Source organism: Empidonax traillii, unplaced genomic scaffold (assembly GCF_003031625.1).
Source record: "Empidonax traillii isolate 1590-97213 ecotype Southwest subspecies unplaced genomic scaffold, ASM303162v1 scaffold146:size911690, whole genome shotgun sequence".
Lineage (NCBI taxonomy): Eukaryota > Metazoa > Chordata > Aves > Passeriformes > Tyrannidae > Empidonax > Empidonax traillii.
In genome coordinates this window covers 83,360-98,888 of record NW_020955339.1, presented here as the reverse complement: position 1 = coordinate 98,888, position 15,529 = coordinate 83,360, and the positions used below count along the sequence as shown (strand labels likewise).

At 43.8% G+C, this 15,529-nt stretch overlaps 1 protein-coding gene across 1 annotated transcript in view; it reads left to right on the top strand.

Annotated features, from left to right (window-relative positions):
* The window catches only part of PRCP (prolylcarboxypeptidase), a 40,548-nt gene extending 37,249 nt beyond the window's left edge, over window positions 1-3,299 (top strand). Inside the window, exons 9-10 of the mRNA XM_027884474.1 lie at window positions 2,171-2,197; window positions 2,997-3,299. Of these exons, the coding sequence (XP_027740275.1) occupies window positions 2,171-2,174 (4 nt within the window). The 3' untranslated portion in view covers window positions 2,175-2,197; window positions 2,997-3,299. The remainder of the gene's footprint in view (window positions 1-2,170; window positions 2,198-2,996) is intronic.
* Window positions 3,300-15,529: the final 12,230 nt, after the last annotated feature.

Genomic DNA, 15,529 nt, shown 5'->3' with positions numbered 1-15,529 from the left:
GATGCCATCTCCCATCTGCTCGGCGCTGATACTGAGCAGCTTGTTCTGCCCTCAATGCTGCAGCTGAGCCTGTTCCTAAAAAAAAAAAAAACAAAACCCTCAGAGGGAAAAAATTCATTTGTGTGTGTTTCCTTCTTCCCTTTTCATCTTCTTTCCTGCTGCTATTCATTTAGCATGAAATAACCTTCCAAATCAATCCGGAAGAGATCATTTGAAACTGTTGCTGTTTTCACATCGCTAATTGCTGGTTTGAAATCCTGTTGGAATTGCCCTGAATACACAGTCCAGTGTTCCTAAGCTAAGCGCCCACCAGGTATTTTTCCCTATGGGCTTTTATTTTCCTGCAAAAATACCCCAAAACAACCCAGTCTTGGATTGCTAGTTAGATTTAACGGGACAATAGCATCTCCATAGTACATCTTGTTTCCGAAGCAGAGCAGTGTTTTGGCAGGAACCGACTGCTGCTGAGTTTCACAGGCCTGGCGGTGCATTTTGGTACTGGCAGACCCAGAAGTGAAGCAGTTAATTGCCCTACTGGGAAGGAGGAAATTTCTTGTAAAAATCCAGAATCTGGTTGAACAATGTGGCCTTTTATTTTTCAGCCTTGGAATCAAGCCTGGCTGCCCTTGTAAACAAAGAAAAGAAAGAATCACTGAACCAACTCAACACATAAAAACTGACCACGTCTGTCTTTGAAGTTCTCTTTATGTTGTTTGGAAAACTTGGGATTATAGAGGGCTTTTTTTTTTTTTTTTTTTTTTTTTTTTTTTTTTTTTTTTTTTTTTTTTTTTTTTTTTTTTTTTTTTTTTTTTTAAGAAAAAGAGGGATGTAAGTTAAGGGAAACTTTTCCTTAAACAGAGCAGAAGTCATTAATTAAGTATCCTATTCATCCCCGAGGCACCGGCTCATCAATCAGATTTCTTATTAGCATTCTGATGACCTGCCTGACCCCCTGTCTCTGTACTGTCTGCATGACGACACAGAAAACCAGACCACACACCGAAAGGAGGAGGATTATTCGACACTTTTCCCTACTGCAGGAGCTGGGGGGGGGGGGGATGAGCTGGGAAGAGGAACGGTGACGGACATTGTTGTTTTGGGTTTAGGCGAGTCAATAAATGGCTCCTGAAAAAACAACCCTGAGAGCCTGGGAGGGTGACATAAGTGATGTCCTGCTGCATGCATAGGCCTGCTCTGGGGCTGGGACCTATGGCTTGGTGCTGTCACATAGTCTCTCTACTCCCACTGTGGTCACAGGAGGCTTAAATTCAGAGTGAAAGATAGGATTTTAGCAATTTAGGTAATCCTTAGGTAACCCTGGTCTGGAAATCTTTGGGTCCTGAAAATGTACTGGTGGCTTTGAGCTCCCTGAGTGGGCTGTGTCCTCAAGATGGCTAAGGGTCCCACATTACCAGTTCTCCAGCCTTTCTCCTTCCAGGTTAAGCCAATTGCAAGTAATTGGCTGATTACATCTTTACACAACTGCTTTTGGGCAAGTTTTTGCGTGGGAAAAAAAGAGGACAGTGAGAGCAGCCAGCTGTGAGGTGTGCACATCTTTCCTTGAGAGAAAGTCCCTTGCTTAGCAGGGGAATTTATGCGTGCTCACACATGCACGTGGGGCATGCAGCCAGGATGGACTGAAGGAGTGTTCATTTAGATTAGATATAAGAAATAAGTTTTTTACAATGAGGGTATAGAGACACCGGCACAGGTTGTCCAAAGAGGTGGTGGATGCCCCGTCCCTGGAAACATTCAAAGCCAAGTTGGACAGGTCTCTGAGCAGTCTACTCTAGTTGAAGATGTCCCTGCTTCATTGCAGTGGGGTTGGACTAGATGGCCTTTAATAGTCTCTTCCAACCCAAACTATTCCATGATTCTATGATTCCATGGCAACCCTGACTGGGAAAGCAGCGGCCAGTGGAGGAAGGCAGGAGTGCAAGATCATGAACTGCACTCCCTTCCCATTGCAGTGATGTTCTGCAGAGCCTCATGTCAAGGAGGAAGAAAGGCATCATGAATGATGTGCCCATGTGACTGCCACAGGGACGGACCCAGGAGTATGGCACTAGTCTTAGAGCAGCTTGTTACCAAAAGCTGGCTGAAACTTCTAAATGAGATTGTTTTTACCAAGTGTTCTCAAAATAAAACATTCTGACTATTTCTTTTTAAACTGAGGAGGCTGTTTTCCTATTTTTTCATTCTAGTCTGTTTTTCTTTCTCTTTTTCAAAAGCAAAAATACAGTAATGTGTGTGGTGGGTGGAAAAACGGAAAACTGGAAAACGTCAAAAAAATTGGAAGGTTTCTGAAGTATTTAGGGCGTTTAAAAAATTTATTTCTTCTTTTTGATTTGCTTTAATTCGCTTGTACCTGACCAAGTGTGACATATTCTCCTTTGAGTCTCACAGCCCTAGAGAGTTACCATCACAGCTCACCTCTGAGTTTAAGCAATATTCCCTCAGTCACACTAAAACTGGTAGGGATGAGGCACTTTTAGGAGTCTGAGCCTCAAGATTTAGCCTGACAAGAAAAGTCCCTCTGGGAAGCAAATTATATCTGCGCTCCAGCTAAAACTCCAGTGAATAAAACATCCTTGTCTTTGGAGCTCATCCTCAAGGCAGAGAGTTGCTGTCACAACTAAAGGGAACATGAGAGTCCTTCCTGGAGATGCAAGGATGTGCACCTTGCAGTCATTGCTGATAGAGAAGGAGATGAAGAGGATGGAAGAGAAAGGGGGCAGAAGTTTCATCTGTCCTGTTAAATACCAAAGGAGCACTGGAAGCAGATACCTGAACCCAGGGCTTCTTCACATTCCATGAAGGTGCCTTTGGCACAGATCTGCAGGAACTCTTTGTTATCCCAATGGATCCTCAGTTATCGAACAGCAGTGCAAGGAATTGTGAGAGACTGAAATGATTAATGGTTTAAGTATTGTTAAAATCACTTTAAGACTGTTGTCCACTGTAGCAAACCATGCAAAAAAAGCAACTGCTCACCGAAGCCCACCCCTCCCGAAATATTCCTAGTAATTTGGACTGTGATGAGAGCTTGAGATAAGATAAAGGGGCCTTCCCTCACCATGCTGGACTTTCCTTGAGAGCTCCAGGCTGCAACCATCACTTCAACAAGACCACTGAGAAGACCACAAGAAGAAGATCAACAGGACACTGTTGGAATCCATGCAGTGGTGATATTTTTTCTACTTAATCTGTCTCTCTGTCACTCTCTTCCTCTCCCCCCCTCCTCTCACTCTTTTTCCTATTTGTTTCTGTCTCTCTCTACCTCACATTTACTGTTACATTAAAAGCCATACTATTGATTTCAGCATATGGTCTTGTTTGCATCTTAATTCAGGCAGAGTTATCTCTCTAATAATTTTAATAACCAGATCATAACAGGAGTACAAGCCAACTTCTGCACTGTGTTCCTAAATTAGCCTCCTTAAATTAACCTCAGGCAGCAGCTCAGCCCCACACAGCCATGCGCTCACTCCCCCACCCCCCAGCAGCATGGGGTAGAGAACGGGAAGGGTAGAAGTGAGAAAACTCACAGGTTGAGATAAAGGTAGTTCATTGGTGAAGAAAAAGCTGCACATGCAAGCAGAGCAAAACAAGGAATTCACTCCCCACTTCCCATGGGCACGCAAGTGTTCAGCCATCTGCAGAAAAGCAGGGCTCCATCACATGTAATGGTGACTTGGAAAGACAAATGCCATTGATCCGAACTTCCCAAGCAGTCTCTGTGGCCCCAAGTGCCCAACTGTGACTAATGTTATAGAGGCATAACCATCCCCTCCTTGGCCAGTGTCTATGGGCAGGATCAACTGGGGCAAGGATAAGGGCAAGCCAGATATCAGACTATAAGTCAAAGTGGCTGGAAACCAGTTCCCTGGACTACCAACACAGACATATCTTCCATGTGCTCAGAAGGGGATCTGTGTACCCCAGACACTTTAAAAAAGACCATATTTTTTCTCGGTGATGGAAAGAGGCAGCTCTTAATGTTGTGCTGAAGGTGCCTTACACAGGGCATCCTCACAAAGTCACCTCTGGTCTCAGAGCCCTAAAGAGCAGAGTACCCCATGGGGTTATTGTTGGACCTTTCTACACAGCCCTTCATGTAATGGTGGAAATCATGGACAGTGGCCATCAGACTGCGAGGCTCATTGCCATGCCTCTATCACAGCCTGTTACTGATGTGTGTTCTGCTGCTGCGAAACACGGAAAGGAATTAAACCCATCTCTTACTGAAATGTTAAGACTGTGGTTTAGATATTGAAAATGAAACCTAGTTTTCATGGCCCTTGTTAACCAAAGTACTGCTTGAACTAGTTCATCCCTGAAGTGTCTGTAATGGACTGTCTGTCGGTTGTCTTTGTGCCCTGTGCCAACACTGAGTGTATTTTGAATTTAGGTCAGCTGGAATGTCAGATCATTCTTAGATGATGTATTTTTTTCCAACAGAGTGGCCTGGGAAGCAGCAAGTAAAAAAATACCAGAGAGGGAAGAAGGGTAGATACTGTCACAAAAAGAGATCAGGTGGGGAGATATTTGCTATGTGGAAGACCAAAAAGTGCACCAAGAGTTCATTTCTCTCAGGTGCAGCAAACGAGGATGTGAGTTGACTGGGTACCAGTTTGGTGGCTGCTGTTCTTGTGCTGGACCATCTGGCACAATGATCAGTTATTGTTTAAAAAGATGGCAGAAATTAAATTCCATGTACATGGAAAAAATTTAAACAGGATCTCTGGTGCCAGCAGCTCCTCTTATCACTTTGTAGCCTGTTCACGTTCCCTGGCAGATAATCACCGTAACTAACATTTATCTGACACAACCAATTTTGCCACCAATATCTGTTTCCTGACCTTAACTGACTATTCACAGACATGACAGCTTCCCCCACAACACTATAAATGCTGATAAAGCTCTCCTAGGAAATAGATGGGTTTTGTGGACACTACAAAGTCAAAATAAGATGTAATGAGTGCTCCAGAGAGCTAGGTGGAGGGGCTGACTGCCTTTGGTTTCTTTGTCTTAGTACTAGTGGTAGTTTCTTTCATCTGATTTATTTCTCTTGCTGTTGTGTGTTGCATCTTCAGATATAGGAAGGCTTTATGCAGTTGGATGGCCACGCTGGAGAATGAGCTGCCTGCCATACTCTTCATGCCAGCTTGACTTCTGGTCTTCCTATTTTGTATTTCAAAGAGGTCTGTAAGGTAGGAAAAGCTGGTACAAGTGTTTGCCAATGCAGTCAATCAGAGGAGTCAATCAGGGTTCTGACGAACCTGGCAAGATTGAAAAAGGACAGGTTTATCTTTTGTCAGCTCCTTGGGCTGTTCACCCTGGGGCTGTACATGATGCTGGCTACAGACAGTGGTGGGAGCTGGGCTTGAGACCAGGGAAGAAGGAAGGACTGAGGCTGTGGCTCATCAGTGTGTTTCTAATCTAACAAGGTTCTGCTGCCCAGACCAATTCCCTTTACTGATCCATGTTTCCATAGATCTTCACTCAAGTCATGTGCATTATAAATCCCCAGGTTATTCTCTGGAACACAGACCAGGAAGGAGGGCAAGGATCCCTTGCTGGATAGATATGGGAATACAATGACTTTTTAAGCACCTGATAGTTAACTCTTCTTTCTCAAGAACTGGATTATTCAAGTGAATCTGCCGATTCCTTCCAAAACTTCCAAAACTACAAAATTCTGTTAATAGTGTTTTCTTTGGGTCCTTCTGCCCTCTTTCCCCTTCTAATTCTTCCTCCATGAAGCCCCTACTGTCCCATGAACCAGTATGCTTCCAAGGAAAATCTTCCTTTAAATAGTGCATCTAAGCTATGGATGTTGGGGCAAGTTGGCAGGTGCCCTGAGTTCTTCAGATCTGTTTGGGATTAGTTTGATTGGTTGGATTATGGGGGCTCTCTTTCCTTCGTCGGCAGGAAAACAGAGTCAGCAGGATCACTAAAACAGGGCAGAAAAGTTACTCTGGAGCTGCCTGTTTCTCTGCATGAATAAGAAGAGTTTGAGGGCGAGAAGATCATGTAGGGTACTCTTTAACAACCACAATCAGTAGCTTTGGGGTATTTTTTGACTGCTTGCCAATGTCTGTATTTTTTAATCTGGTGGGAAGCATCTTGTGGTCCTTATTTAGGTCCTTCCTGCGGTGGATTACGGCTGTGGGGATGGGAGTGTCCCTTCAGGCTGTCATAGCTGGGCCCCTCCTGTTGCTCCCCATGGAGGGAGCACTGACACCCTCACACAGGTCACCTGAGGACAGGTGGGCAGCAAATAAACCTTCCATCCTCTAGCTGGGAACCCCCTGGGAGCACCAAAAGGAAGATAAGAGTATTAACACACAAAAGGGCAAAGCTTGAATCTCATGATCAAAATACAAGCCATGGAGACTGGTGCTGCCAAAGGCCACCTCACACAAACTCCACAGCCCCCAGTGTGCCTGGTGGCCCAGACGTGCTGAGCAGGAACAGCCACGTTCCCACCACCAGGCGCGCAGCGATATGACGGCGCGCCAAAGGATCTTTGGGAGCTGAAGCGAGGGGGGGGAAATATCCTGGCATAGAATTTAAAATGTGCTCTAACCTTTTCTGCAAACTGAAAGCAAGAAAAATGCTCATAAAACTAGTCTTTGTGCACAGAAAGAAGTCCGGTTTTATACTGTTGCTAAGTTCCTTATTGTTTTCTGGCTGTTTTTTGTGTTTCTGTGGCAGCCTTTTCTGTGGGCCTCTTTCAGTGACTTAGCTATATTGGCCTGCAGATAATTAGATCAGTGCTATCATTTTCACTGTCCTTTTTCCTCTGGAGCTATTTGCATGATAATGGAAGTTTGTGCAACTCTCTCCCTCCGTCTCCCTCTCTCTTTTAACCAGACACCATTTCTAAACATGAAATAATTAAGGGAACAATCTGTGAGTGGCTCTGTTAAGAAAAGACTGAAAACATCTGGTTAAGAAAACATTTCTGGTAACCAAGAATCCAGCACTTGTGTTAGATATAGCTTTCAAATAAAGGTCTTTTCTTAACAGTATTTTTAGTCTATATACAGTACTGGCTGTATGCAATGCTCTTAAACACGGTATACTCCCACTCTGGGCATATATGTGTATGCAATTATTTATTATGTGTTTATCTAGAAAATTTATAGACATTAGATCTAAACTCTTAATGAATCCTATAACAGATACCATTTAAAAGGTAGCTGTTCCCCACAAACTGGTTTTGAACCCCTCTTGCTATGAACAAAGTCTTTTGTTCCACGAGGTATGCCCAAATCTAAGCCCATGAAATGAGAGTAAACCCATCGAAACAGAGAGGTTGACCTGAGTGACTTAGACTCACATTGTGCTGATTTAGGCTCTGGGGCTTTCCATGGGACAACATATTGTGGCCAAGGTTGGGCCAAGGAAGCTCGCTGTGCAGGAGCAGGGTCTCCTGCCATAGCACAATCCTGCAGACCAGTGGCCATTTCAGCCTCCAGACTGTGCTGTACCACAGCACAGAAGGTTATTTTTCCTGCAAGAATGGGGTCTTGGGACCAATTTCTGCTCCTAATAAGATTAAACTCCCTACTGACATATGTCAGCAAAGGAAAAAATAAATAGTGAAAAAGATTAGAGTTAATAAAATTTAGGCTGGTATCAGAAGACCATGGAATCATTTGGGATTTGGATTTCCCCATGACAGCTTCATAAGGGGCATCAGATGCCCTACACCTGATGATTTTTGACTTATGGCAAAACCATATTCCTAGTTGAGCTCCAGATCTTGGAGGGTTCCTCAGAGCAGCCCAGTGCTGCAGTGAATGGGCAAGTCTGGAAGCAGAAAATCATATTTGTCTGTTCGGTTAAGCTTATTAAAAATGGCTCAAATTTTTCTACTAGGCAGTTTTCAACAGGCAAAACTGGGCACAGTTTGATAGCATTTTCAATTAAAAAGAAAGCAACTAAAAAATTCCCAATTGGTTGGTTGTTTGTTTTTGGTTGGTTATTTGTTTTGTTTTGGGGTTTTTTGTTTGTTTGGTTGGTTTTTGTTTTTGTTTTTGTTTTAAATGAAAGAAATATTCTTGGAAAGAAACAAGGCTTAATCTGTCTTCATATATTTTATTTATTCATTTAATGAACTAATTTTTTTAGGTAACGGTACATGGTGCTGAACAACATTTCTACAGATGACTGTGCTGCAAATATCTCATAATTGTAAGACAAAAGAGAAAACTTTCCTTTAGGTAAACACCTGTGAAAACTGGGATCTGTTGTTGTGTGCCATGGGGTCACGCATAGAATCATAGAATGACAGAATGGTTTGGGTTGGAAGCGATCTCAAAGATCATTTAATTTCAACCCTCTGCCATGGGCAGGGACACCTTTTACTAGACCAGGTTGTTCAGAGTCTCATCCAACCTGACCCTGAACACTTCCAGGGTTGGGGCAGTCTGAGCTTCTCTGAGCGACCTGTTCCAGTGCGTCACCACCCTCTGAGTAAAAAATTCCTTCCTAATATCTAATCTAAACCTGCCCTCTTCCAGTTTAAACTTGTCCTATTGCCACATGCCCTTATAAAAAGTCCCTCTCTAGCTTTTCTTGTAGGGCTTTTAGGTGCTGGAAAGTGCTGTAAGGTCTCCCTGGAGCCTTCTCTTCTTCAGGCTGATCCGTCAAGTGAGCTGCACCAGGTTTGTTAGAGACATAAAGGAATAAGAAGAATTACAATAGCATTGCCACAGTCACAGATACCTGAAAGCCACCTCCAAGTCAAGGAGGAGTCACCTCCAAGTCAGCATGGCTGAAGCATCATTTGGGAGTTACCTAGAGTGGGAGAGAGGGCTGAGCCCAGGCCGTGGGAGGACTGGAAGGACAAGCACAGTTCAGCTAATAGCTACATGGAGGGAAGATGTCACAAGAAGACTTCTTTCTGAAATGCTGTTGCCAAGCTTTGTAGGACCACGATCACACACGAGACAGTTCCTGGCCCTCCTGTGCTCTCCCCTGCGTTGTGAGTGGACCTCTGAGAAGCACCTCAGTGCCTTTGGTTTCAGTGGCCATTTGGAGATACATGAAGGCTACTTTGCAGCATTTGCTAAATCCTCACTATTTGCATCAGGTAAGATTTGAGGAGCTCTTGTCCTTCCCAAAGCCATGTGGGCCCTTCTCAAAGCCATGAAGCACCTCCCCAAAGCCTGTCAGGAACAATGGGATCAAACAAACTGGTTCCTGGTAAGCACAAAGAGACTAGAGGAAGGACAGTTTGCAGCAAACAAGACAGTACTTGGTATTATTTGGTGTTTGATTGCATTTCACACTTTATTTCCACCCAGCTCTTCCAAGCAAAACCCTGCATGATTAGCAAAAATAAAGGAAGGAGTTTGATCCCAAACCCCACACATTTACCCTCAGAAATGTCTCTGAAACATTTCAAGGAATACCCAAGGACTGAGGAAAAAAAAAAAAACATGACAAAATATTTCTTAATAGTATGAAAGTGATTTCTTTTCTTATTATTTTTGAGTATCTCTAAATGTGTCTTCAATGTGTATTTCCACCAGTAACCAAGTGCCAGACTATGAGCAGGACATAATGAAAGAAAATTACAATTTAAATCCCCAAATGCTTTCCTGAAGAGGCAAGTGGTGGTTTTTGCACAGCTCTTGCAGTGGTGACACAGTCATCAGCTCGAGAGGTGACTTATCAACTTATCAACTGCACTTTTTTTTTTTTTTGGCAGAAAAGTTCACATTTTCACAAGTTTTGTGGGATTTTTATCTACACCAGGTAATTTATAATCAAACTATAAATAATTATGGAAATTTAGGTGGAAGACTGATTCATTTCAGCTAATAGTCTTCCTGAATGCTCCATTTTCAGAGGGTACAAAAAATATTTAACCCACTGAAGGCAACTTCAGTGAAGAGCTGAAAGCATGCTGCCATCAGCTTTTATATTATATATGAGATTTGAACAAAAATCACAATTAGTAAAAAGATGATGAGGGTTTCTCCAATCGGGAAGTTTATATAATGAAAATAATAGCTACGTTATGAGACAGTGAAAACAACACAAAGTTTTTAAGCTTGTGCTGAGGTTTCTTTTCAGATGAGCTGCCCCAGGAATTAGATTTGGACGTGGTCCCTTCTTCAGTGCATGCTTCTTCTGATCCTCTTATCCTTAAACTTCCAGTCTACCTTCACATAGATTCTCTTCACAATATTTCATATATAAAGTACATAACACAGCCGTGGAATGGTATTTGTAACTGCCAAGATGAAGGAGAATGAGATGGCTGTGATGGAATACCTGATTCACCACTAAGCAACCCCAGTTTTACAGTGGAGTAACCTCACTAAAACGAGGAATTCCACTCTTCTAAATCCAAGAGTTGGGTCAGGCTCAGCTGAATGACGGACTTTCCTGTTCATCCAGAAGATGAAATATAGGACCCCCACGTGTGTCCATTTTCGAGCTGATTCCTGCACACCTCACATGGGCAAAACAACTACTGCCTTATGAGCAACATGATCCCAGAACTGGAGGCTGAAGGACTTGATTGCATAACCCCCCAAAATTTCAGAAAATACTGGCAAACTAGAAATGGAGTCTCTCCCTAATGTCATTATGAACTCAGCTTCAGTGGAAACTTTGGCTATACAAAGTTGATTGGATGAGGGCTTGAAGTGACAAACTATTTATTTTCCAAGTCTGAGTTGAATATTTTTTTTTTTTTTTAACTTGCTTAAAATAAGCATACAAAACTCCCTCAGGTTAAATGTGTCCACCTCAGACATTTGTGTTTAGTTTAGAATACTTTGCTGATACCCAGAAGTCTCCAGTGGCATCTCAGAGCTCAGCCCTGTCGGGGCAAGGATCACAAGAGCCTACACAGTGTCTACTGATGGAGCAACGATCCCCTAAACAGACAATACAGCTTCATGCTTTATCCTGGTACAGCTCTTTCCAGTGTGATGCAGTGCTTACAAACACATATCACCCACTCACCAGTGCCACCAGAATACCAAAACCTGCTTTGCCCTTTCTTCTGGAGGGAATATATTCCAGGAGAACCTGAAACACTGAGATTGAAACAGGGGAAAGGAAAGGAGACAACGGTATCCAGAAGCTGCAAGAGGAGAGCAGGGCTTTGTTTGCAGGGTGCTGAGTCTTCAGCCCCGTGTCCACTAATAATTTAATTTGAATAAAATAGCATCTCAAAGAAGCCAAGACTGTTAAGGAAAGAACCATATATGAACACGCATCATTTGAAGGGGTCTACAGTGATTTAAGGCAAGTAAAGACTGGATCTACATAAGCCGGACACTCATATCTACAAAAAAATACTAAATTTGGGTTAAGGGGACCAAATTTGGCTTAAGTGGAATATGCCTTTCATCCCCCCTTCGGATTTTATTGAAAATTTTATTGCAATTCTTCTATCTTTATTAGTGGGGAAGAAAATTGGTATGTTTTAAAATTGTTCCCACTGTTGTGACTATAAACTTCCTGAAGATTTTAGCCTGTTTGCAAGAGATTGAGTAAAATAAAGATTTTTTTTTTTTAGGTCAACATTTTCTTCTGGCAGACTGAGCCTGAAGTGCACTTTATTTCCCTTTAATTTAACAGCTCCAGCAGCTTTTCCAGTTAAATCGACTGTTCATTATTGAGCCCATTTATGAAGGGCTGTGCAGTGCAGTTTAATGAATCCCTGGCACAAAGCTCCCTTTCAGTGTAGGGAAAGAATAGCAGCCTATTTAGGTCCTGTAGGGCTGTATGTCAAAGGCTGCCTATAATACTTGTCAGGGAAGGGCAGAAATTCCCACTGATATAAGAATGTGCAAGAAATCAACTTTCACAACCAACTCGCCGATTAAGACACGATCAGGAAATGAGACTGTAGGTTGGGAGTGGTGACACCTGTTTGGGCAGCCAGATTTTCCCATAACTCGATAACCATATGGGCCATACAATCAGGAAGAGAAAAAAAAATCCTCCCTCCCCTGTCACAGAGATTTTCTTACTTTCACGCTGCCTTCCTGATGCCATGATGAAAGGAAAATGAGTGTTGTGAATTGTGAGGGCTGGGCTCAGTGCTGGATTTGGTTTGCCTTCTCTAGGGGAAGGTTTTGCTAGTGTTCATAGAATCATGGAATATTTTGGTTTCGAAGGGACCTTAAAAATCTAGTTCCAACCCCCCTGCAATGAGCAGGGACATCTTCAATGAGATTAGATTCCTCAAAGCCCCATCCAACATGGCCTCGAATATTTCCAGGGATGGGGAATTCACCACCTCTCTGGGAAACCTGTGCCAGTGTTTCACCACCTTCATTGCAAAACATTTCTTCCTTGTATCAGCCTGAATCTACTTTCTTCTAGTGATGAGGCACAGCATGAGACGTTTCCTTCAGGCTGAATCCTAGTGGGATCCTGCCCCTGCATGGTAAAGGATTTATCCTGATGTTGGACACTGAGAGAGGCAGCCCCACAAGCACCAGGAGGGCAGATAGAATTTCTGCAACTGTCTCCAGTGAGGAACTGCACCACAGAAATGCTGGCACTGTAACACAGCCCTCAGATGTGCAAGGCTTCCTTGCTTCCGTGAGTTGCTCTCTCCTTTCTGGGCCACTTGGTCTGTAAGGATAACAAACCGCCCTTCTCGCGAAGGGCCTGATCGTGTGGGCATGAGCTCAATCTGTGGCCTGTGCGAAGCATTAGTGACCACAGCATGTCACTGCTCCCTTTGCTTCACAGAGTGACTGTGCTGCCACTAAAAAAGCTAAGATTGGTGCCGAGGGCATCGCTCTGGAAAGCTGGTTTAATTTGGTTTAATTCCCAAAACCGGTTGAGATGATGCTCGCTATAATGAGCAAGAAAATGAAAGAAAAAAGGATAGACTTTCTACACAAAAGTGGGCAAGAAAGTACAGTAGAGCCCCTGGGGCCCCTCAGTGAGTGCTAAGTCCTCTCCTGTGGGATGGAGGTTGGTGAGGGACGAAGCACTTCTGCAGCAACTTCACTCACCTCAGTCTGATGGGGGAAGAGCGGAGGGACAAGGATATTGTGGTCCAAAATTTCACTTAGGGTTGGGGTTATTTTGTGGGTCTGATCCCAGCATTTCCTGGGCGTTAGGCCCTGCCAGTGAGCTGAGATGGATCACTGGTGGGGCCTGAGAGTCACCCTGCATGGGCTAAACATCAGCATCCTGAAGGAGCAGAGGCAGAAGACAAGCATTCGCTCATACAGTTGATGGAAAAGAGAGATGTTTTGCAGAAATAACCAAACTTCTATTTTCTTGAAAAAAAAAAAAAACAATTTTCTTTGCAAGTTGTTGACATCATGTGGCTTAGCAAATTTCCCCCCAGGCATTGCCCAACTTGGGGTAATCAGCTCTGCCTGAGAGAACACAGAGAATAAGCATGTTTAATGCAATTATGAAGGCTTTTTAAATCTCCAGATTGGGTTGAGAATATGTAAATTTGGCTGCTTAGCACAACTGAATGCAAACTTTCCTTTGCATGCCTGACAATTGTTTTAATACTCTCCAAGTTTTAGGAGGTAATAAAGTCTCCCGCTAAACCGTAGCTGAGCTCTCAAAGCTGTTTAATTGAATGAATTCAGCCTTACAGAAGAGAAGCCAGGGCTTTCAGCTCTTTTTTTTATCTAAGCCACCGGATATTTAGCCACTCTGCATATAATACCACCCAGACTCATTAACAAACCCTTTAGACGGGGTTATTGCAGGAATATTGCTGCTATAATGCTGAAGCGGATACTGATTTGAGGACAACTTCGTTGCCTCTCTGTTTGAGTAATTTCATGTTGCTTACATAAGGAAGGGTCCCAAACTGGTTGTACATCCAGCAAAGAATAGTGATCCCCATTTTCTAGACCCATGTGCGCTTTGAAGTAGCCTCACAGTGGATGCAAAACTATCTAGTGGAGCACACAGGGGATGCATATGTTGTTCTTTACATTTCTGCATCAATAAGGGAGCTCGGAGCAGGCTGCAAAGCTTGACAGGGCTTGACAGGGCCTGAGGGTAACAGCTCGGGTCACTAATCCCCATCAGTTGTATTCGAGCTAAGTAGTTTAAATCCACCTTCTGTGTAGACATACTCATTCTGACATGGACAGATATATAGATTTCCCATAGCCCTCTGCCTACCAGGGTTTTTTTTTCTTCAATTACACAGTTGTACTCAGAGCAACTCCCCAGATAAGTGACTCTGGGAGGGTCCAGTTATTTTGCAAAGGTTTTGCAAAGGACACCTGGTCCAGATCTGCTGGCACCAGAGCCAAGGCCATACCTGGGACTGGGAGGCTCTGCCTGCCACTGGGACCCTGCTGAGACCTGCTGAGATTCTGGTGAGAGATCAAGAAAATCGGCATTTTTGTTTTGTAGATGATCTTGAGCCTTTTTTTCCTCTCACGACATATGTGGTTTCTCTTCTTTTCTTGCAATACTTTTTTTTTTTTTGCAATACTTGCTTTTCATTCAACAAGTGTTTGAAACCACAGTGAGGTGAATTTAGCTGATTTTTCCATTTTACCACTAAATACAGTCCCAGGAGCCTGTTTCCCTTCTCTTCTGCATAGTTTTCCTTTCTGCTTTTTTCCTTCCTATACAAAACTGCTGCATGAATTGATGCAGATCATAAACATTCACTTTATTTCATTCACAACCAGATACGGATTTTCATTCAAATTTGGATGAAAAAAATCACTGAAAATATGTCTGGGGCTGGATTGAGGGTTGTTCTGCATCAGTGGAAGAGTTTTCTGAAGGAAAATAGAAAAAAATACCTTTCCCCCCACAAAAAAAGGACAATTTTTCTACCTTCCACGTGAAAGTGTTATATTGCTGCCTCCCTAAATCCATGCAAGACCATAAGCAACCTGGTCTAGTGGAAGGTGCCCCTACCCACTGTAGGGGTGTTGGACTAAGATGATCTTTAAAGTCCCTTTCAAAACAAACAATTCCAGTATTCTCTGATTTCAACTGAATGCACCTCAGTAATTTGAAATCTCTACTGGATCACAGCACTGGATTTTCTCAGGACTTGCCTAGGAACACACTATATTCTGTGTAACGTGCATACCAATAAGCTTGGAAAAAACCACCCTGTACATAGTAATTTTGGTTTGTGCATACTGGCGGCCGTCAGAGCAAGAGCATGTCCCCATGCCAGAGCGCCCAGTGCCCTGCAGGTGACCCAGCACCACTGGTCCTGACGCCAGGTGAGGAACACGTTTTCTGCCGGCTGAGCAGCTGCAGGAGTGGGGACAAGACTGATGGGGTCTGGGGGATGCTGTGCACCTGCTCCGGGGTGACTGTACGTGTCTGCTCAGGGGACGCCCGTGTACCTGACCCAGGGGGTGTGTGACTCCGTCCCCGGAGTGATGCTCGTCCCGCCCCGCCGCGGCCGCGGGGGTCGGTGGGTGGGTGGGTCGGTGGGTGCAGCCGGCCCAGCCCCCGGGCACCCAGCGGGGGAGGGACGGGCCAGCCCAGCTCTGATCCCTCCTCCTCCTTCCCCGCCTGC